At 36.4% G+C, this 24,125-nt stretch overlaps 1 protein-coding gene across 1 annotated transcript in view; it reads right to left on the bottom strand.

The window, feature by feature from the left end:
• Nucleotides 1-24,125, bottom strand: part of CEP152 (centrosomal protein 152) — an 87,690-nt gene that overhangs the window by 5,697 nt on the left and 57,868 nt on the right. The window contains exons 19-27 of the mRNA XM_036075964.2: nt 22,889-23,170; nt 20,614-20,745; nt 15,648-16,298; nt 12,299-12,440; nt 8,016-8,183; nt 4,695-4,791; nt 3,794-3,897; nt 1,384-1,540; nt 1,031-1,134 (exon numbers count right to left, since the gene is read on the bottom strand). Coding sequence (XP_035931857.2) covers nt 1,031-1,134; nt 1,384-1,540; nt 3,794-3,897; nt 4,695-4,791; nt 8,016-8,183; nt 12,299-12,440; nt 15,648-16,298; nt 20,614-20,745; nt 22,889-23,170 — 1,837 coding nt within the window. The remainder of the gene's footprint in view (nt 1-1,030; nt 1,135-1,383; nt 1,541-3,793; nt 3,898-4,694; nt 4,792-8,015; nt 8,184-12,298; nt 12,441-15,647; nt 16,299-20,613; nt 20,746-22,888; nt 23,171-24,125) is intronic.

Here is a 24,125-nt window from a genome sequence, read left to right as displayed (position 1 = left end):
ATGGTTTGTTGTCTTAATTTTGTTAATGTGGTGTATCATGTAGATTGATTTGTGGATAATGAACCATCCTTGCATGCCCAGAACAAATCCCACTTGATCATCATGAATGATCCTTTTCATGTACTGTTGAATTTAGTTTGCTAATATTTTGTCAAGGATTTTTGCATCTATATTCATCAGAGATTTGGCCTTTAGTTTTCTTTTTTTTATAGTATCTTTTTCTAGGTTGGTGTCAGGGTAGTACTGACCTCATAGAAATGAATTTAGAAGTCTTCCTTCCTCTTGTATTTTTTGGAATAGCTTGAGGAGAACGGGCATTAAGTCTCCTTCAAGTGTTTGGTAGCATTCATCTGTGAATACGTCTGGCTCTGGACTTGTGTTTGTTGGAAGCTTTGTAATTACTAATTCAATTTCATTTCTAGTAATTGGTCTGTTCAGATTTTCTATTTTTTTCCTGACTCAGTCTCAGAAGATTGTATATTTTGAGAAATGTATCCCTTTCTTCTAGGTTGTCCAATTCGTTAGCATATAGTTTTTCGTAGCAGTCTCTTACAATCCTCTGTATTTTTGTGGTGTCAATTGTTACTTTTCTTTCATTTCTAATTTTATTTGAGTCTTATCTCTTTTTTTCTTGAGGAGTCTGGGTAAAGGCTTATCAGTTTTGTTTATCTTTTTAAAAAGCCTACTCTTGCTTTTATTGACCTTTCCTACTATTTTTTTTTAATCTCTATTTCATTTATTTCTGCTCTGATCTTTATTATTCCCTCCCTTCTACTAACTTGTTTAAAATCTATCCTGTCATTTCTAGGAATGAAAGCAACTATAGGAAGCTGATGGGTATGCTCAGTCTGCCTATTCAAATTGAAAACTCTACACTCTTTTTTGTAAGTTTCCAGTTTAAGTAAAACAGACACAACTTTATAAATTAACTCTCACTCCTTACATTCCTTGTTCTTTTTCATACTAAAAATATTAAATATTTAAGAGAGAAGGGAGAAAAAAACCCTTTTAGTGACTCATTTTGACATACCTGACTGTGTAGTTTTGCTCTGGGATTTATTAGAAATCGGCGTTTCCAGCAATTTTGCCATTGTAGCAAGTTTGCTAGCAGCATTCATAATCTTTTTCTCAGCCCTGTGGGGAATTCCAGAATATTAAATTAATAATAGTTTAAAGGAAAAAATGAGTTTCCTTAGCCCCAGGATTTCTGTTTTCCTATTAGTTCTGCCAATATTTAGGGTAGTACAGACATAAGCCTCTCTTAACCCCTAATGGCCGATCATGTAGAAATAGTTAATTTTGTGGTTAAGGAAAATGTTTAGAAAATGACAACATGCTGTCCTGGTAGTCTCAGGACACACTGTTTGTTTAGATTGAACTTACCCTTCCTGTTTTCCATTATCCTGCAAAATCTGTTGGAGGCAAGTCAAGTAATATTTGCGCATCTTTCGGGCGGTTTCTTGACGTTCTCGCAATACCTCTGCTTTTACCATTTCCGCAGCTCTTTCCTTACTCTCCTGAATATAACGAAGCATATCACCTAGTGGGGAGGTGAGGGAGGGAGTTGGTAGGGAGACAGGAATTCCCACAAAATGCATGTTTACTACCAGTTTTTCAAAAACAGGGGAGGCAGACTTCAGATCAATTTTCTGGGAGATGAACTGACTAGAGGTATAGTTTAAACATTGCACTTTTCCACAATCATTAAAATGGAATGTTTCAGATCACTATTTTAGGAGACTCAAAGGAGAAATAATCTAAAAGTCCTTTTAGAATGATGATAGCCACATATGTTAAGGAAACAGCATATTCCCTAGGAAAACACTGTCATATTCTAAAACACTGAGGCAAGAAAATAAATACGAGATACAGAAACTTACACATTTTGATTATGTATTGTCTGAGTAAGAGAGGAGAAAAAAATATACCTAAAGGGTGAGGATGAAAGGAAAAAAGAACCAGACACAGAAAGATAGAAGGAGGCAATATGAACTAGAGAGACTCATATTCCCATTTACTCATGCTCTGAAAATCCATGTTTCATTATTTATTCCATTCTTTCAGCAGCACTTATGCATACCCAAGTAAATATAATACTATAATCCATGAGAGATATGTACAAAATGCCAGGGAGAAGGATAAGACCTATGTTGCCTTCTGAAATATACATTTAAAACTAGTTCACAGGGACGCCTGGGTCGCTCAGTCGGTTAGGCAGCTGCCTTCAGCTCAGGTCATGATCCCAGGGTCCTGGGATTGAGTCCAGCATCAGGCTCCCTGCTCGGCAGGGAGCCTGCTTCTCCCTCTGCCTGCTGCTCCCCGTGCTTGTGCACTCTCTCTCTCTCTCTCTGACAAAAAAATAAATAAAATCTTTAAATCAATCAATCAATCAATCAATAAAAAATAGCTCCCTGCTTTCAAGTTTTCTTTTTATCTTTGATTCAACATGATTGGATTGAGACTACCATTACTTAAGGTCAACATTTTTTTTTACTAAATCTAGGGCTACATCCTACCTCTAGAATATCACTACTCTGTTATATTAAAGATTCAATTCATAAAGGAATCTCCCTTAATATCAGTAAGCTCTTCCTGAAAATTAGATGCTCTATGCAAAAAATACTAACTGAAAGACTATTTCTCATTATTTGAAGTGGTATAAATTAAATTGGAATACGTGTCAACACAAAACCTCCAACCAATGTCTAAAATGTTAAACAAAACACACACATACAAGTTAGCAGATGAGTATGAAAAAAATGCTTAAAATTTCACTTCCCAACTGATGTGATTGTTAACAAAAAGTTGCTTTGTTTGTTTTGTAGTAATATGGACCCTGTTGGCACCAGCAACAACTGAAAAGTAAATTGTCTTTATTGATACTGAGTGGGCTTTTCAAAACACTACACAGGATTATGATGGTCTAACAAATACATCTGGAACTTAAGACCTTTTCCCACTCATTTTGCTAAAAATAAAAGCAATTTTAAGAGGTAAACATACATTTCTCCTGTATCAACATTAGTTATTGTTCTGGGACATACATACAGTCTAAGCAATATTGTAATTAAAAAACAGGAGATAGTCTACTGAGAAAACATAAACCAGAGAAATGCTCTGCAAGGTATGCCTCTTACTGCAAAGGACTTGATAAACAAATTTACATGTATGACTTAATCCATTATCGAAATAATGAGAAAGAACAGAATAATGTCTAGCTAGATCTATTTTCTATGGTCTTTAAAAGCTTATGGTAGAGGGATGCCTGGGTGGCTCAGTCAGTTAAGCAGCTGCCTTCAGCTCAGGGCATGATCCCAGGGTCCTGGGATCAAGTCCCACATCGGGCTCCTTTCTCAGTGGGGAGCCTGCTTCTCCCTCCGCCTGCCACTGCCCCTGCTTGTGCTCACTCTCTCTCTCTGACAAATAAAATCTTTAAAAATAAATAAAATAAAAGCTTATGGTAGAAAGTAATACTTGCTAATTTAAAACTCACATGACTTTTTTTTAGTTATTTAAGTTTTAAGATTATGAAATTTTTAGTTTAACATTAGTGCCCAAAAAAGAAACAGGATAATTAACAATATAAAATAACTCTACCCTCATGTCACTTCCAAAAGATATTGGGCAAAAAAATCCATTGCTGCATAATTTAGAAAAGGGGCCACTAATTTCTTCTAAAAAGCAGACAAGATCTCAGAACAAGTAGTTTGAAAAATTCCCCCAAATTACTAGTGCTAGTAATAAAAAAGGCTCAAACCCCCTTAAAATCCTGGGACTCTCCTCAGGGACTTACGCTTAATTTTTTTTACAGCTTTAATGTACTGTCCACGAAGTTCTTCCAAGGCCCTCCCATTGCATAGCAGGCAAGCATTTTCAATGGCCCCTTCTGACAATGACCTAAAAATGAACCAAATATTGGAAACAGAGACTGTTAAGTAAAAATATCTAGCTATCTATATATTCCAATAACATCCAACTGAGATGTGCTAAAAAAAAAAAAAAAAAGAAATCATATATCAGGATCTTTACTATACAGTTTTTTAAAAAAGAAGAAAAATAGAAACAAATGTTATGGTTACTTAAATAAATCATGATAAATCCACATGATGAAAATATATGCAGCTACTGAAAAGCACATTATAGAATATCTAATGACATATGGAAATGTTTATTTTATAACACTATATTAATAAAAGCTTACAAAATAGCTTACACGATAATCCCAGTTTTTAAAACATGCACATGTGAGTATAAAGGGGCTTAAATGATATAAAACAAGAGGTTAACAGAGGGTATCTACTAGGAATAGGGTTTTGGAAGATTTTCTTTTTTTATACTTCTTGCTATATAACAAGTTTTATACTCTTGGTATGAATATTATTGCTATAATTGATATTACAAAATAAAAAAAATACTTAGAAATAAACAATTTCTTTAAAATAGTAAAAGTTGGGGCACCTGGGTGGCTCCATTGGTTAAGCAACCAAACTCTTGATTTTCGGCTCAGGTCATGATCTTGGGGTTGTGACATCAAGCCCTGAGTGGGGCTCTGTGCTGGGTGTGGAGCCTGCTTGAGATTCTCTCTCTCCCTCCCCCTCTGCCCACCACCCAACGCCCCGCTCACACTTGTTCTCTCTCCCAAAAAAATAAATAAAAATAAATTTAAAAATAAAAATAAAATAGTAAAAGTCTACCTTGGTGGTGTTTTACAAAGTGTTCTCAGTTCTTCCAATTTACTCTTCATGTCATTGTTTTCTTCTATTAATTCTTCAACAACTTTAGTATTCTCTTCTAAAAAAAAAAAATTAATGGTATATTGGTCAATTAATCTGTTTTTTCCCCCTCAGTCTTCCTCTCCCCGAAATTCCCAGTGCAAATGTTTATAGAGGAGATTGTGCAAATGGCAGTTGCTCCCTGTGTCATTCGTTTCCTGATGAGTGCTAATCTGACCACTCCCTGTTCTGGTTTCTCAGCACTTAAAAACTGTATTACATCCACATCTTGCTCTGGGTTACACACTGCCCTGGAATAGGCTTCCAACTGTTTCACATGCATCTATTTTTTCCCAGCTAGACTGAAGCTCTGTTGAAACATACTGGGTCTTCCATTTTCATGTTCCTCCTGGATCCTGGTACAGTCTATGCTCATACATACGATCACTGAACAAGCACTGCTATACAAAATAAAAAGAAAATTAAGATTAAATAGATACCACTTTCACAATTATTGTAAGATTTTCAATTCTTTGAACTTCTGAAAAGAGGATGAGGAGACTAATGGCGTCCATATGGAATGGAGGACAAAGCATGAATTTCAGAGTGAGAGAGACATGGGTTTAAATCCTAGCTCTGCTTCTTTACCAGTTAAATGAGCTTAGGCAAATTACTTACGCTTTCTGAACCTGAGTTTTTTCATATGTTAAATGGAGATAGTATTACTTACCTTTAAGATAATAGAAGTAAAATCATAAGTGCACAGCACCCGATACAAAGTCTGGCAATACCAGTGTTTAATAACCATGAACAGGACACACCATGTTTCCTACCACGCCACCCTCTCAACACACCCTGTAAGTTGAGTAATGAGCCACTCTATTCCTCCTAGACATAACTTGTATATTTTTAAATCACTCACCCTTACTCCACCACTTTTCAACAAATGCTACCAGCACAGTAGAAAACGGAATTTAACAAAAAAGCAACCATAATAGCAAAAACATTATCAACTAAGAGACGTACGTTAAGACAAACACTGAAATCAAACTACCAAATGACTTAATTCTGACCCCGACCCCTTTTATCAGCCCGTTGTTTTGAGCTAAGTACCAACTTCTTGGATTATTTCTAAGTCTATGAATTACAGAAGATAGCCTCAAAAAGCACCATGCAGAATAACTATGATCACAATGTATGGTGTTAAATATTATTTATAAATAATAATCTTATCTAGCTGCTGTTGTCATTTTATTATGTAAAACAAATATTCTTGATTTCCATCAAATTTTTCAAGAGCTACAAATAGCTCATTTACTCTTCTGGCTTCTACCGAAGAGCGAAGCCATCACCATGGGAATTACAATTGTTCAAATTTTTCTCTCAAAATTCTTAAAATCCTGTCTTGCCTTAGAATAATGATTATCTATCTCTAACAGACTTGGTAAGCAGTATAGGTGGGAGTGAAGCAGGTGGTTCCTCTTAGTCAACAGTATTTACCGAGTGTGCTATATTGCCAGGTACTGTGCACTAAGTGCTCGGTCAGGACTTGATCCTTGTCTTCATCAAGGCTACACTCCAAAGGACAATACAGACAAAAATTAATTACAAGGATGATATGATAAACGTTAGAAAAATCATTAGAGCTGTGGGTAATGTCTAACAGAAGAAGCTAACCAAGTCTGGGGTGGTTAGGAAAGCCTCCCTACGGAAGCAATGCACCGGGAGAGGGAGGAGTAGGAGTTAACCAGGCAATGTGATCAGGATGGGAAGACAGATGTTTTGGTAAATGGAGATGAAAACAGACAAGAGAAAAGAGACAATGAAATCCATGCTCTGGCCCTATGAGAGAATAAAAGGGCTGGGGCAAGACAAGGCTAAGGGGCTGGCAGATGCTGCATCATGAAAGGCTTCTTAGATGATGTTAGATAAAGTGTCTGCATTTCCTACTGAGGGCCAGCTAAGCCACAGGACTTTAAACAAGAGAGTGTCATGATCCAATTTACTTTTTTAAAAGGTCACTGGAGCTGCCTGATGGGGAAAGCCTTGGAGGGACAAGATTGGAAGCAGAAAGAGCCAGGAGGTGACTGCTGTCCAGGCAAGCAATCGAGTTAAAATGTAGAAAAAAAGTGAACCTATCTGTCTGTTTTTTTCTGGATCACACAATTATTTGGGACCCTTGCATTCAACCCTTCATTCAGTCAAAAAAGGGCATCATGACTACAATGATGAACAACATAAAACATATTCCTCATTCTCAGGGAATGTATAGGTTGGAAAGGGTATCAGGCAAGTAACCAAAAAATTAAATACAGAATGGTAAAAGAGTAGGAACCAAGACAGCTATGGGGCCACACAGAAGTGGCCTGAATAACCCAGACGGGAAAATCAAGGAGGGATCTGCAGATAAGGCATCTTTCTCAGTTGAACCCTAAAGGTGAGGAAGAGTTAGGCCAAATGAGAATGAAAGGATAAGGTATAGGGCAGAGTGACAAAACTGTATGCAAGGTCCAGCAGTACAATTCCTGACCAGCTCAGCAATCTGAGTATTTCAAATGCACACAGTAGAGAGCACAGGAAATAAGTGACTAGTAAAAGGTAAGAGGGAGCGGCCTCAGAAGCCCAGTAGCCTCCCTGGTGCAGAAGGGCAAGAGAAGATAGCAGAAGCTATCCCTTCCAGATAATCTCCCTGACAGCACGGTGAAGAATGGACTGGAAGGATGCCAGACCAGGCCCATATGTCTTCGTGCACAGCTTTCCCCTCTGCCTAGAATGCTGTCCTCTTTGGCAAATACCTTCATCTTTCAAGGCTTAGTCAAGCCCTCCTTAACTCAGATAGGAGGAAGAGTTCACTCAAATCCTCTCTGCCAAGTGTACACGAGCATACTGCCAGGAGCACTCGGTGCTGCAACTATTTATTAATCTGTTTTTAGGTCTCTTCACTTGATGATAAGCTTCTTGGAAGGAAGGAAACAGAGTCTTGCGCATCTACTGCAGAACCGGAATTCCGTCTAATGTCTTCACTGCTGTGTCCCTAGAGCCTAGAACACTGCCTGACACATACTGGGCACTCACTATCTATTCAATCCAAAAAGGAAGAAAGGAATGTGACCTTTTAATCAGAGCTCCAATTTTCCTCTTTGTAGTTCAGGAATAATAATTTGGTCAGTAAAAATAAGGTCCAAATTAGTTTACATTAATCCTCAAAGAGAATCGGTGCCTACATTAACTAAAATGTCACATTTGAACATTTCAAGGATCAAAGAGATTTATACCGGTAGTAGTCCTACTTTAAATGCTAACCTCCAATTTTTTCCACTACAGCTTTGTGCTTTCTTTCTAAATGCTGAAGATGCCTACAGCATTTCTCCAGTTTTCTTTCCAGATCTTGACATTCCTGCTTTGCCTTTTCAAGTTCTTGGAAGCAGTGTCCACAGGATGAATCTTTAATTTCAAGGATCTTTTTCTTATCTGCAAAAATTAAATGATAGCAAACCTTTATATCAATTTAGACTACAAACTAAAAAAGGAAGGAAGGAATGCAGGAATGAAGGAACGGAGGAAACCAGGTGACATGACTAAAGAAAGTCAACAGTGCAACTGAAAAGAATGTGATGCTTAAGAGAGAGAGATCTGAGTTTAAATCTTCTTTATACTATTTATTGGCAGTGTGGCTCAGAGTATATTATATAACCTGAGACTTAGTTTTTTACTATGTAAAATTAAATAATACCATCCATTTAAAAAATTGCTATGATACATGATGTTCAGCTCTTAGTATTGAATACCATTCCCCACTAAAAGGAACAAAGGATCTTCAAGAAATGGCTAACTCCAGTACTGGGACAGGGTGTTTACAAGATGAATGCCAGAAAGAAATTCCTGAAAAATACAGGAACATCACAAGGACAAAGGAGCCAGTTTGAAAGGGCTCCAGTAGCTGAATATGGGGCAATTTGAACACTAAGTTTACTAATGAATTATAAAATATTTAAAAAAAAAAAAAAAGAGGAATTCATGAGCCATACCAATAATCCTACCCATAATGGAATGGATGGATAGATGGGTAAGTAGGTTAAGTTGATAGGTAAATAGGTAGATGGATTGATGGACAGATTGATAAATAAACAAAAAGATAAACAAATGAGTACACAAACTAACAGGACGATTCATGATTATAACAACATGCTAGTGTCAACTGGTAAAAGTAGAGGGAAGTCTAGAGCTAGAAAAATTATAATTTTGCAACCACCATGGTAAAGACTGAATCAGACAAACATCATCAATGATTGCTAAATATAAGGGAAATGTTTAATGAGAAGGACATTTTCATGGTCTTAGAAGTGTCTCCCCACAGACTGCTTTTTAGTTGTGAGGTGGGAGGAAACCACTGAAGAAAATGAACAGGGGCGCCTGGGTGGCTCAGTTGGTTAAGCGATTGCCTTCGGTTTAGGTCATGATCCTGGAGTCCCTGGATCGAGTCCCGCATCGGGCTCCCTGCTCTGCAGGGAGTCTGCTTCTCCCTCTGACCCTCCCCCCTCTCATGCTCTCTCTCATTCTCTCTCTCAAATAAATAAAATCTTAAAAAAAAAAAAAAGTTTAAAAAAAAAAAAAAGAAAATGAACAACGCCGTGACCAGGTGCTCAAATGAACTTCACCAATAAAAGACAAATGGACACTGTGCACCTCCACATGTGATAAAGACATCACCTATGCAGCGTTCCAGCCAAGGAAATGCAACCTGAATCTCATTATGAAGAAACACCAGACAAACTCAAAATGAGGTAAGTTCTACCGAAAGCTGGAGGTGGGGTGGAGTGGTGGGGAGAGGGGAGAGTAAGCCTTTCAAAAATGTCAATGTCATAAAAGTCAAAAAGAGGCTATGGAAATATTCTAGACTAAAGGAGACTAAAGACACATGACATCTAAAGGTAATACCTGAGCCTGGACAGATTCCTGTACTGTGGGGGGGGGGGGGGGCGAGGAATAATGAAAGACATTATTGGGTCAATTGACAAAATTAGAATACAAACAGGTTGACACAGTATTTTCATCAAATGTTTAATTTACTATACCAAAGTTATAAAAGAAAAAATTCCTGTGTTTTGAAAATACACACTGAAGTATTTAGGGGTAAAAGGGCACAATGTATATAACATCCTCAAATGGTTCAGGAAAGAAAATGACATGTTCACATACACATACACACAGAAGAGCATAAAACTGTATACAATGTTATCAACAAATGTATCTAGGTAAAGGACAGATGAGTGTTACTTGCAACTATTTTTACTTTTGTAACTTTTCTGTAAGTTTGAAATTGTCTCCAAATGAAAAAAATATTTAAAACTATCAGGAGGTACAAATGTATAAAATATGTGGGGCACAGTACCTGGCAGAGAGCAGCATACAATAAATAACAGCTATTGCTATTAGTAATATACGGAATTCGTAAAATTTAAATAATATCAAAAATGATACAAAAAATAGGTGATTACTATTAATATAATTGATAAAATAAAGTGGGGACACAGATTGGCACAGGCTCAAAAGCCAGTACCCAAAAATTTGATGTAAAATCATTGGTTCAGCAGAATTATTCTTAGCTCTTTCCTGACTTCAGTTTCCTCTGAATGGTGCCATTTTATGTCCATGGGCATCAAAGAATTAATGAAGCATCACACTGGTATCATACATGGTATTTATATTTTTCATTTAAGACACTGTTGTAAAACTAGAAACCAGGCAAATGTCCATTGACAAGAGAATAAATTATAGTATATTCATAGAATGGAACACTACACAGCAATTAGAGCTACATGCATTAACATAGACAAATACCAGGGGAAAAAAGCAAGTTACAAAGACTACAATGAATATTACACTACATTTTTATAATGTTAGGAGACAAAACAACAGCTTTTTCAGGATACCTGTATTTGGTCAAAACATAAAGAAAAGCAAGAGAATAATTTTTAAAAATCAGAATATTTGTTACCTTGGATTGTAAGGAAGTTATAGGGATGGGACTGTGGTCAAACACACAGGGGTCTTCAACAGTACTGGTGACGCTCTAGTTCTTAAGTCAAAGAGTGGGCTCCTGGGTGGTAGGCTTCATAACTTACATGTGCATCACATATTGTCTTTGCATGTATCAAGTATCTCATAATCATTTAACTTACTTTAAAAAATGGTAAGATATTAGGAGACTATAATCAAATAGTTAACAATGGTACTCTCTGGTGGTAATATTATAAAGGACTACAGCACTTAATATATATTTTGGATTATTTAATCCTTCCTAATGAATTGGTTAATGTGTTTGTTTTTAGAGAAAAAAGACTGAAGAAAGAAAAATCCTTTTGTAGTCTGATTTGTCTTACGTAAAAACAAATTCCTTTCATATTGATAGGACTTCCCAAAGCCAAATAATATCTAAAACTTGTTGCTACCCATTTCATAAATTAAAAAAAAAAAAAAAATCTCTGGTTATTCCAAATAAAAACAACCGATATACAATGACAGTGAAAAATAAGAAACAAAATACAAATTAAGGTAGTATTCCTATACACCTAATGAACAATAAGAGCTTCTCAACCACCTAGAATCTAGAAGTGAGGAAAAAGGGCCTATGGATGATCAGGAAAATAGTCAACTGACTTCTTAGGAAAGGCAGAGATTCTCTAAAATTCTGGTAATATTACTTATTAAATTAGAAATTGTGGAAACTGAGATTATTAACCTAGTACATCTGAGTTGTTCTGGCAATTCAAAGTTCTTTCCCAGGTCGCAACAGACACAGCAGAGAAGAAACAGAAAGACTGGGTATGTGTTTGTATGTGGAGGGAAGGAGCAGGCTGTGAGAGATCAGTATCTTAAAAAGGACTGGAGCTAATAAAGGATATGTCAGTTCTTGGTTCAGAATTTTCAATGACTAGGCAATAGAAGCCCAGTCAATATTCTTCAGTGAGCTCTGAATACGTCAAGGGGCTTCAGTACAATACAATAATCCTTTTTCATAATAACAACTGTAAGTCATTATGGGAACATTAAGCTATTAATTTACCAAATGTTCAAGGAACACAAACTATGTGCCATTCACACTCTGCCATGTATTGGAGAGGAAGAGATAAAACACTGCTCCTGCCCTCAAGAAACTCACAAATCTGAGAACACCTCATCAGAAAGATTTCCATTAAAAAATGGTTGAAATGAGCTTCAATAACATGAACAAAAAGGTCCCAGTTATTTGGCAATTCTTTTATGTGAAACCCGCGATTTCTCAATAAAGCCAGGGAATAAAAACATGACTGTTCTATTAAAATTCTCATTATTCTCCTTATAATAAGACCTACTTATGAATGGAGGGAAGACCATGAAAGGATAGAATTAAGAGGGTCTAAAGTATCCCCATCTCCTAAATGCAAAATGAAATCTAGGGAGAAGACACAGATTAGGTAGGAGTAATATTACCCACTCGTTCACTCATAAAAGCTGCACACATCTTTTCCTTTTATCCTCAGAGCAACCCTCTGCAACTGTGAGTACGGATGTAACAAAGACCAGTAGGAATAAAATCCCATTACCAGCTTCTGCTTCTGTTTTTTGCAAGGCCAAGGCCTGAGCACAGCATCCAAAAGTAGGTGCAGGATGGACTGCCAGGACTCCAGGGTCTCCTCTGCCAGTGACCTCTGTGGCTGGATCCTTAGAGATCTTGGCCATATTTCTCTGAAAGAGAGTATCTGCATAGTTAATGCCATGTAAAAATCTTTACACAATTCTCCATTTAAAATGCTCGTATTAAAAACATAAAAAGAAAACACTGCCTGAAAAAAATCTCGCTTAAACCATCACCAGTATTTTTCTTAGGGTGTTACATGAATACTGTCATTACTCTGAACTAGTCTACAATGACCGTAATTTTCGAATTAGAACATTATCTGACAGAGGTCTGGTGGGCCAACTATGAGACAGATAAGAGATACAGTTTGCACATATATATATGAATTTAAGATATTTTAATGGCTTATGTGGTCAAATCACAGGACATACTATGTGAAATCACAATTGTTCTTGAAAATCCAGAACATTTTTACTGCAGCAGAGGTCAAACTCAGAAACTATAACTATCAAACTTTTGTCTTCCACAAATTTAAAATTACATTTATACAGTATGTTACATTTATAAATACTTTCATATATACTGTCATTTTATAAGGAAGTTCAGTTGAATTCCAAAGTTAGAGAGAGAAACTGAAGCTAACCTAAACATCTTGCATAAGACTATTTCTTCACTAACATTTATTGAACACTTTCGGTATTCTAGTCCTTGTTCCGGCAATACAGCTACTAAATTCATTCATGGTGAGGCATCCTTTTAAGGTAGTGTTTTCAGATTCTTTTTTTTTTAATTTTTTTAAATTATTCATTTCAGAGAGAGACAGAGATAGTGAGTGAGAGAGCACGAGCAGGGAGGAGAGGGAGAAGCAGGCTCCCCATGGAGCAGGGAGCCCAATGCGGGACTCAATCCCAGGACCCCGGGATCTCGACCCAAGCTGAAGGCAGACACTCAACTGACTGAGCCACCCAGGCGGCTCTGTTTTCAGATTCTGGACAACTACCAAATCCCAAAGGAACAGAACAGGTGATCTTGAAAAAGTTGCCTTGTTTAATTACTTAAAACCCACATATCAGCTTGATTCTAGAAGCCTTGATTTTGATTATAAGAAACTCTTAACTGGCTATTGGAAAACCTACTTACAATGTGCATCAGAAGCAGAAATCAGCAGTTATAAAGAAAATGGAAACTCCAGGCAATCAAGGGGATATGAGGCTGAGGCCAAAGGGAGTAATAAAAGTTGAACTCTAAGGTAGCCAAGGTTTCCAGTTTCTACTCAAAACTGGAGAAAGGCCAAGATGACAAGAAAAGCAGGAGCAACAACCTTCTTGTCTTAGTTTTAACTTGACTTTGGTGGTAAGAAAAGACAGAACATGCATCCTTAAATTTGTTTGAAAATTCTGCTCCCATTGATATTTTTTTCTTTTTTCCATCATGACCTATTGTATTAATGTATTCCAATAAGGCATTCCTTTTCATGGAAACTACATTTTCAATTGATTGTATCCTGTCCATTTTTAAAAATTTTTGATCTAAGTTATTTTAATGAGGACTTGTTTTATATATACTGATCATTTTTCTCCTGTTTTAATTTTTATAAACAGTTCTAAAACGGACAAATTTAATCAATTATAATTCATAGTTCTTCATATTTATGGCACCTATATTGCAAACTTATCATCACTGGTTACAATCATTGCTTTACCTCAAGGTCCTGAGCTGGGATTGTTCAAACAGCAGAAGATCAAGTATTCTTCTATGACAAATGCCAGAGTAGGCATTTCAAAGCCACCCTTTTCTCAGGAATAGAATCTAATCCCACCCAACAAAAGCCACAAAAGTCTAAGTTCTTAGCCAAATTATTTGATTCTGTCTCCACAGACATGTGAGCTACATTAAGTCATCCAGATGATCTCAACACTGCTAGCACAATCAGAAACCCTACACAGAGACCCCAGGATTGAGTATATATTAATAGAAGAAAGGTGTTACATTTTCCTGATTTTTGTAGTAGAGATTGCCTTTTCAGGAAAGTAAACGTGAAAGCATATAACATGATTTTCCCATCATTGCTCATGCTTAAAACTCACTATAAATAATTCTTAATTATTTTTTCCAAAAATTTTCAATTATTACAAGCATCATTCATGGGAAGTGATCCTGCCCAGTTGTTTTTACATTGAAAACAACTCTTAACTGATTGCTTTCACATCTTTGTGAAATCGGAATAATGGTATCAACTGGGGTGAACTGGGATGGGGTAGACTGATCTTTCAGGTAACTTTTGGATCTAAAATTCTGTACTATCTCAAACGCAGGAGGGAGAAAGGCCAAGCTGTGTCATTCATATCCTACAAAACCCAAGGAATTAGGTGAGAGATTTGTACTTTCTTTTTCAGATAAGCAATTATAATACATGACTACACAGGTAACAGACTAGTTATCCTCAAGTGTGGGACTGGAACTCAGATTTTTTTACCAGCTCGTAAATTTCCAATAAGTATTAATACCAAATGTTCAATCCTGGCCTTGAAAATCGTTAATCATGATATCTTAATGAAACTTAACTCTTATGTCTCTTCTCAAACCTTATAATATTGGCATTTTCTTTTCTACCTCTAATTCCAAATGTGGAAATTGGCTGATCACAATGCCTACATATCATTCTGGATTTTTCACGCATATCTCATTTCTTCAATCTTCCACCAAAACTAAAAGCTGGTGTCAGAGACTATTCAGACAACTAAAAGAATACCATTAACTCATTCTACATGCACAGATCTAGTAGACCAACAAAACTGGGCTTCAGAGTTTTGTTTGAGTGAGCCATACTTCTATTTGCTTGTTCTACAACAATATTTTTTTACTTGGTTGGCATTTTTTGCCTTTGTGAGATAAATTCCTTGAGGGCAAGAAATAGGCTTCCAAACTCTTTAGAAGCTCTTAAGAAACCCTAGTTTAATACGATGCATATTTCTTGAAGTGGTCATGCCCAAAAAACAAAAATAGGAATGAGAGTTATTCAGTTTCTCAAAGCTCAGGCCCTTACAAAGAACAGCGTATATTTTTTAGGAAAAAGAGGTCTAGAGCCTAAAAGCTCTGCCTCATATTTGTGGCACCATGAAGAAGCAAAGTTTTTTTGGCAAAAAGAAATGAAATCCTTTGGATTCACTACAAAAAGTTGTTAAGCCACTGGTAAAAACTCAAGTTTTACGTCTATTAAACTGTAAAATGAAGAAAGGAAAAATGACCATATGCGACTTCTACAATCATCTTTGATGTTTATTAATAGCGCGTTTCACTTATCAGGAACATACCTTTTCCCACTCAGAGTTGGCATTTTCTATAGCTAGGGAGAGGATATCTTGAAAGGCTTTCTGTATGCAGGCCTTTAGTTTTTCAAAATATTGGGCAGACACCCATTTTGAAGAACAAGATGACACGAGTTCCAAGAGCTGCTTGTTCTCTGAACCACTGACATGTTCCTTTTGGGTGTCCTTTAAGAGAAATTCAAGTACAGTGAGGATGTCTTCCTCATACTGATAGATTTCCAGTTGGATCCGCCTGGCTTCCTGCATAGCCCATTCTCTACGACTCTGGTCTAGACATGTTTGCAATTCTGTCTCCTTCTGAAGAAGTAGTTCAGTTTTTTGTTTCACAAAGTCTTCTTTAGCTGCCGCAAGCACCTCATTAATTTTATTTCGGTGATCATCTAAAAATTGCCGGTAATCTTGCTCATTTTGTTCTTGAATTCTGTGGATTTCTTCTTGCTTTTCTTTGTTCCATTCATTCCGGGCCTTCGCCAGCTCAGCCCTGACAACCACAGGGACTTCCTCGTTCTTTAATTCAAGCTCTCTCTGAAGAGAATAAATCTTCTCTTCCAATTCTTTTCCAGGTATTCCATTTTTCTTCATATTTTCAAGCTCGCTTTTCCATTTCTCTTTAGCTTCAGAAATAGCAAATGATATCTAAAAGACATAACAGTGAACATTTAAAATTCTTTATGATCTCCTCATTAATTAAAAAACTAAACTAAAGTAACTATTTGGGATAAGACACTGGTCCTACAATATATTCATACTATACTCAAAGATCCTTTCCTTAATTTATTTTTTTAAAGACTTCATTTATTTATTTGAGAAAGAACGAGCAGGGGGAGGGACAGATGGAGAGGGAGAAGCAGACTCCCTGCTGAGCAGAGAGCCCAACGTGGGGCTCTATCCCAGGACCCTGAGATCATGACCCGAGCCCAAGGCAGATGCTTAACGGACTGAGCCACCCAGGTGCCCCCCTTTCTTTCATTTTAAATGACCTAATATTTTATGTCTTATGTTATTTAAAAAAACACCAGTTTCTACAAAAAAAAATTAAAAAAAATAAAAAACACCAGTTTCTTGAAGAACTAGAAATTTAAACTGACCCCAAAAATATGTAACTATACAGTTACCCAAAATTACCTTCGAAAAAAATTCATATTAGTTTTACACAGATGTAGCCTCAAATTTTACCTAAGCCCACGACAAATGAAGTATCTTTTACATGAAGCAAAAGCAGCCTCATAAAGAAATCTTACTATTACTTAGAAATATAACACACACCTGCACAACTTGCTGACAAACATAATTGCATTTTACTGGAAGCACAGTGGTTAGCACAGTTCATTAAATGATAATACCAAACAGAAAAAGTCATTTTCTCATTAATCTAATTTTCTTTTATGACAGAATAACAAGGCTAGCAGATCACAGACAGTAATAGTACATAACCAAAAGGTCCTAGGGAACCAAAAAACCGAGGCTTAGCTCTAACCCCACCTTCGACTGCTGAGGCAGCCTTGCACAGTGCTTAACAGAGCAGGCTCTGGGGACAAACTGCTGCAGGAAACTGACCAGCTCTGGGACCACACGCCCATTCCTCAATTTCTTTGAGCCTCAGGGTCCTCAACTAATAAAATGGGGACAATTATAATGCTTACCCGATAGAATTTTGTTAGGAATAAATGACAAACGAAAAAAAAAATCCATTTAAAGCACTTAGTCCAGAGCCTGGCAGATAAGGACTCAATACATGTTATGTAGTTATTACTTTTGGCTGTATGGCCTTAGAAAAGTCACTTAATCTCTTTTGTACTTAGTGTCTTCATCTACATAAGGTGCAGATTAGATAATGACCTTGAGTCTCTCTTATAAATTCAAAAAAGTCACAAGGATATAAGTGTTAAAACAAGCGGGCATCTCCAAAAGCTTGGCCTGGACACTGGTGATTGCTAGTAATCAATACTATCTGTATATATGCTCTGGGTGTTGTAATAAAAAGGTATCTGTTTCCCAAATTTTCAGGTATTATATAATCTTAGCAAACACCTTCAACTAAAAAATTCTTAAACATGTTATACACCTTTATTCAATGATGTATTCCTGAATAGTTGCACATAAATCAAAATTTTTGAATTGTATTATTTTAAATCTACTAAGGGAACCCACCATCTAAGATGAGCTTTACAAAAGAATTCACAGCAAAATTCTTTTGCTACCAGCAGAATAATTCAGTAGTGATTGTGAAACATGTTTAAAGAGTGCTGTTAGGGAAAGCAGTCTTGTCACAGTGGATGCCTGAAAATCATTACCAGGTGACCTGGTGGAGGTGGCAGATCCCATGGAATCTGGATGAACTGCTGACCTCACCAAAAGTGTGCATCCTCTCACACGAAGTTGTGCAAAGCAAATTTGACAGCATTAAGCAACTCAGGGGTTTCCTGATAGTTGCCACACATTAGATCACCTGAGAAGCCTTTAAAAATCCTAATACCCAGACCACACCCTGTACCATTAAAACATAAAGACTGGGGGATGGGAGCCAGGCAACAGTATTTTTTAAAAGATCCTCAAGTTTTTTTAATGTGCAGCTAAATTTAGGAACCACTGAACCAACTTGACAACTCTGGACTCTGGACAAACTAGCTTTAAATTTTTATAGATCTTGGGGCGCCTGGGTGGCTCAGTCGTTAAGCGTCTGCCTTCGGCTCAGGTCACGATCCCAGAGCCCTGGGATCGAGCCTCGCATCAGGCTCCCTGCTCCACGGGAAGCCCGCTTCTCCCTCTCCCACTCCCCCTGCTTGTGTTCCCTCTCTGGCTGTCTTTCTCTCTGTCAAATAAATAAAACCTTTAAAAAAAAAAAAATTTTTTTTATAGATCTTGATGGATCACTCTAATCTTACAAGAACCCTCCAGCCAATGCTATGAAAGTAGCCCTTGCTCACCTTCTTTGGTTTGGAGGAGGGATCCACAAGAGGTTAACTTATGTTTTGTGGCTGAATAATTATTTAGAATAGTGCTACTCACACCCAAGTGTGCTCTAAAAACCAGCAGTGTCACATCACCTAGGAGTCTGTTAGAAATGCAAATTCTCAGGATTCACTATAGGCCCACCAAATCAGAATCTCTAGGAAAAGAGCCCAGGAATCGTTTAACAAACCCTCCAGGGGAATCTCATGCCTGCTAAAGTTTGAGAAGCAACACAGTGTCCTCTCATTTCTGTATTTCTGCATTCACATACATTCGAGTCTTCTGTGATCTTAGGGAAAGATCTCTTGACTACTTTATTTTCTATATTCTACCCAACTTTATTATTCTTGACTTCTGAGCTCTGAGACACATGCACATCATCACATTATTTCCTTTCTCTCTCCCTCTTAAATTTCTTCTTGAAATATGTCAGCATACTAAAAAGTATAGAGAATAATGCAATGAACACCTGTGTACTATCACACAACTTAAGAAAAATGTTAAAAGAGTTTATTCTTGCTGAATTATTTCCTTAAGTAATCTGTGGAATAAGATTATGAATATGACATATGAATGATTTACAATGTCTGTTACACACATTATTTTCCAAAATGGTTGTAATATTGGGAGAACAGTATATACTTGACACTGTGATCTATTATATTTTTTGTATTGCAGTTAAGAGAGAATGTAGACATATGGCATAAAATAGCACCCGAAGTTTGTTATTTGGACTTTTTGTGAAGACTGTATGTCCATATTCTGGTGTACTTATCCTCAGATTCTTGTTTTTCTTATAAATTTGTATTGTTTTTCTTATTGTATATTAGTATTAACGTTTCTCATGTTTAATTCATCTATTTTCCTTATTATTATCCTGTCACTGTTTTTAATTACAAAAGCAAAAATGTTTTAAATGTTTGTACCTATTTTATCCTCTTTATCGATCTTTGCTACTATGTCTGTTGTCCCAAAATTGAATTATGGTACAGATCTGAAATATTCAATTTCTTTTCTCTATATGTTCATTGAAAAATGTTTAGCTTCTTTTTCTTTCTTTCTTTTTTTTAATGGGCAGCAAAGCAAAATTTATTGAGTGATAGTAAAGCAAAGTCTATTGAGCGATGGTACAAAGCTCCCGAAGAGAGAGGGGACCTGAGAGGATTGCCCTAAAAATGTTTAACTTCTTAATCAACTTAGACTTTATTGTGATGCATGCGTGGGTAACCTTAATTTTCCCAAAGTGCTATCTGGCTATCATAAGACTATTTATTATGGAATAATGCCTTATCCCCTTGTTTTGAAACAATTAAGCTTTTATTCATAGTTGGTTCTATCTCTAAGTTTGTATAATACAGAATGAAAAAGAATTCTCTTTTGTGACTCAACACTGAATTGTCGCTTTCCAACATATTCTATTATGTGTTAGGGCTGGACTACTATTTCTTTTCCAGAACATTTAAAAAATTTCTAGTCCTTTCCAAGTAAATTTTAGTATTATTGTGTCAAATTTCTAAACCATGTTCAGTTTATTGGCATTTTGATTAGAATTGGTTTACTCTAATAAATTGGGAGAATGCAAATGATTTTGTTTCTGGTCAAACAACATATCTGGAAAGGAGAGTTGGCTATTTTCCAAGATTGTAAGACTACTGACAGAGCACAGAAAACAAAGTAAAAGGATACTGTACAGCTATTAATAAACAGATAAACACCTGTTCTGAATTCCTCCTATAGGGCAAGATCAAATGGGATTTAGTTTCACAGTTAAGGTTACCCTCCTGATTATGAGAGTTTCAAGACCCTAAAATACATTCTTTCTCCCTCAACATCTTGATGATGAGAACAGACATCATCAGCCAGACTCTGAGCTAATGCTTAACATGCATGATTGTATTTAATCCTTCCATAACACTGTGAGGAGATACAAATTCCCAGGACAAAGATGAGAGGTCAGGAGAGAGGCTGCCCTGAAGCTTCTTTCCAGGAGAGCACTTACCCGTCTGGCCACAGTGATTTCTTGTTGTTCTTCCCACTTCTTCTGTTCTGCTCTTACACGTGCTTTATACTCTGCAAGGTCAGGCATTTCTTCCAGCCATCGATGACGAGCATTTTGTACAGCTGTTTCTACCTGCAATTGGATATTGCAAGAGAAAGAGGTAAAGTGAGATATAAAATTTCAAAGATCCCATTTGCAAATAGCAACTATGATTTCATGTGTATTTCACATTGTACTGCACTACATTAGTTACAATGACTTCTAGTACTCCACCTTACCCCAAACAGTAGATTCTAATCCTTCTGTTTGAAACTTCCCATGCTGTCCCATGCAAATGTCACCACAGGAAGCAGGAATCTATAAATGTTTGATGGCCAATACTATTATTGGAAAGCTTCATACAAAGTACCAATTGCCATTTCCAACAAACTTCTTTTTCTCTTAGGGAAAAGGAGAAGACATGCAGGAATGCTGCTTGGGGTCAGCTGCTGTCCAGTCGGTACACCCACCATATCCACAGTCCTCATGCCTTACATATAAACACATTAACACATGCCAGCATGCACCAATATAGTTTATAGCCTAGTACCGAGCAAGTTTTCTTGCTGTCTATCCTGAGTTTGCAACTAAAGAATGAGGGGGGATACATCAATTCAGGCAAAAATGTAAGACTTGATGAATTATGAGGGCTATCTGGTTATAAAACTGTCACAGGTTACCACAAGATAATTTATTAAATAATCTTTCCTTATTTTGAAATACACACAGACACACACATACCTATATCCATACAAACATACAAAACCAAAGCTGACATAAGGGGCTGAATTGTTTTGTAAAATGCTAAATACATTTGCAGGTAAATTCCAGGGAGTTAAAAATATGGGGAAAAGATAAAGCTTCTATAGAAATTTATATTCCTTAAAAAGTTATTATGAATATTTCCTTTCTACTACATCATGCTATTTATTTTTCTTTACAAGATCTGTGATTGCATATACATCAAAACAGCACCCTTCAACATGTCTCTCTGTCCGCAGAACATTTTCTGAACTCTGTTCAAACCTTAAACATTTCAGGAAATTATTTAACTGACTGAAGATGCCCTTGACACCATTACATATATTTGCCTATGTTTCCATTCTGTAAGGGTTCCCTGTAAAATCATGCAGAACAATTTAATAAATAGGCAGAATGCCAAGTTTTTATCAAAAGCTGAATATATTTTTTTAAAACTTTACTTCAGGTATTAAGAGTTTATAATAAGTAATAGGTCTAAAATAGTAAATACAAAATAAAGAATATTTTATTAAGGTCCAGGGACCTCTAAGGGATTAAATACCCTGCCAGGTGCTCTGTAAGGTCAAGACTGTTTTCAAAATAATATTCAGACCTTATCTTTTTTCACTCCCTCTCCTTCATGTGTGAATAATACGATGCTCCAGAGGCTACATGCCATGTGATATCTCACTGCTCTGACAGCCAATGGCAAGCATGCTTCAGTATTCTTGTTTTTTAAAAATTTCTCAGATTTATTTTCCAATACAGTAAATAGAATATAACACACACAGAGAAAAGCTCTTTAGGGTCTTTAAGTTTTTAAAAGTGGAAAGGCATCCTGAAACCAAAAAATTCAAGAATCACTATAATAATACAGATTTAAAAAAATATTAACTCTTTATTCCATTTATACAGAGCTATACTTTTCTCAGTATGACATTTCTTGGAAACCAAATCACACGCCCCAGTTAAAAGCGAGCTAGCTTTCCGAGTGCGTCCACGGGGAGGCAATGGCACCGCTTTCTGGCAGGATATGGGATTTACAGACAACGTCCCAGTTAAGGGGCACGCCTGCAGATTCAACTCTGCAAGTCTCAATGTAAACACTGGCAAATATCTTACTTGCTTTAAGTTTGCTTTTCTATAACTACTTCAGTATTTTCTATAAAATTAGATACGAAAGATTCATAGTGAAATTGTGCTTCATTCAGCTGTAAAACTACCACCTTTAACCTCAAGCATCCTAAAGCTTAGACTGAAAAAGGAGCAAATATTCTGAAAACTTAAAGAATACACAGAAAAACCAAGGAGGTAACAGCTTTGTGACAGGAAATATAATGAAGAAAATTTTAGTAACAACATAAGAGGCTCTCTACCCTAGAATGCACAAAATTTTTAAAATATAAAGTTATGAACAAGTTCAATGGTACCATTTTACAGGTTTTCATTAATAGGCAGTTCCAATAATTTTACAATAATAAAACGTTAATATTACCTGTTTGGCAATATTTTCACAGTATTTGAGTTCTAACTCAACCTCAAGTTTCTTCAAGCCCCCACTGACAGCTGTCTCCTTCTCTTGCTCTAAATCTTGCCGGATCTTCCGCTTCTGTTCTTCTATCACAATTGCCATCTCTTTCTTGGAAATAACATCCGTGGTGGCTACTTGGTCAGTTTGGCTGCAACAATCTGAGGTCTTCTTTTTCATGGCCTTTATAGTTTGATCCAGCTTAGACTGCCACTCCTTTTCAAGCTGTTGAGTAAGTTCTTGTCTGATCTGTTTTCAGAAGAAAAATCACATGAAAAAATATTTAAATAAGCAAAACTAGAATAGCTAGCCAAAAGAGCAACCACAGCTGTGTTAGAAAACAATCTAGACAATGTTGTAGTAATTACATGAGATTTAGAAACTTAGTCAATGAAAATATATTCTCAAGTAAATCCTGAAAGTTACTGTGTATATACGTGACATAAATCACATGGAGGATCTAAGTATACTGCATAAGGTCAGGCTATCTTGCTCTCAAGATGCAACTTTCTGGAAGCTCTGACGCTGCCACTACAAAGATGGCACGAATCTTTTCTTCTTTCTTTTCTTTTTTTAAAGAAGAAAACTTCTATTAATATGTGTTTTTTCCATCAACACCAGGTTTTCCACAAAGCAGGCACTGGGTTAAATCTACTTAATGAACCTAAAACTGAACAATCTAAAAAATAGTTTTACTTACTTGAACACATTAGAATCTTGTTTGTTATGATATTCAATTCTACTGAGTCAACTGTGCATTCAAGAAGGGGACACATTATTAGAAGAATGTTTTAATGATAACATTCTACTTTCAACAGAGTACTGGGATGGATCCAAGCATAGTCAGTCTTAGGCAAAACTGTGAAACAGTGGGCTTTTCCTGAAAAGCAAGCTTTGCCCTTTTCCTGTTTTCCACCTTCTGGGTATCCAGAGTTCTCAAACTGCTTCCCTGGCTACCACAGTCCCAGGTTGTATTGCTGCATCTGAAATGGCAACCTTGTGTAATGGTTTATGCTTTCCTTACAGTCTCACAAAAACATTAGCTCTCCAACTCATCCTCCTGGTAAAAACTGGTTAGCAAATTCAACTAAAAAACAATTTGCAACAATGTAAAAATAGAGAATTTGCTTTGTGCTATCCAGATTTTATATATATATATACACATATATATATTCCAGAATATATATTTTTATATTAAAATATG

Source organism: Halichoerus grypus, chromosome 8, assembly GCF_964656455.1.
Source record: "Halichoerus grypus chromosome 8, mHalGry1.hap1.1, whole genome shotgun sequence".
NCBI lineage: Eukaryota > Metazoa > Chordata > Mammalia > Carnivora > Phocidae > Halichoerus > Halichoerus grypus.
Note: the sequence above shows the minus strand (reverse complement) of the source record. Positions and strands in the feature narration are given on the sequence as shown.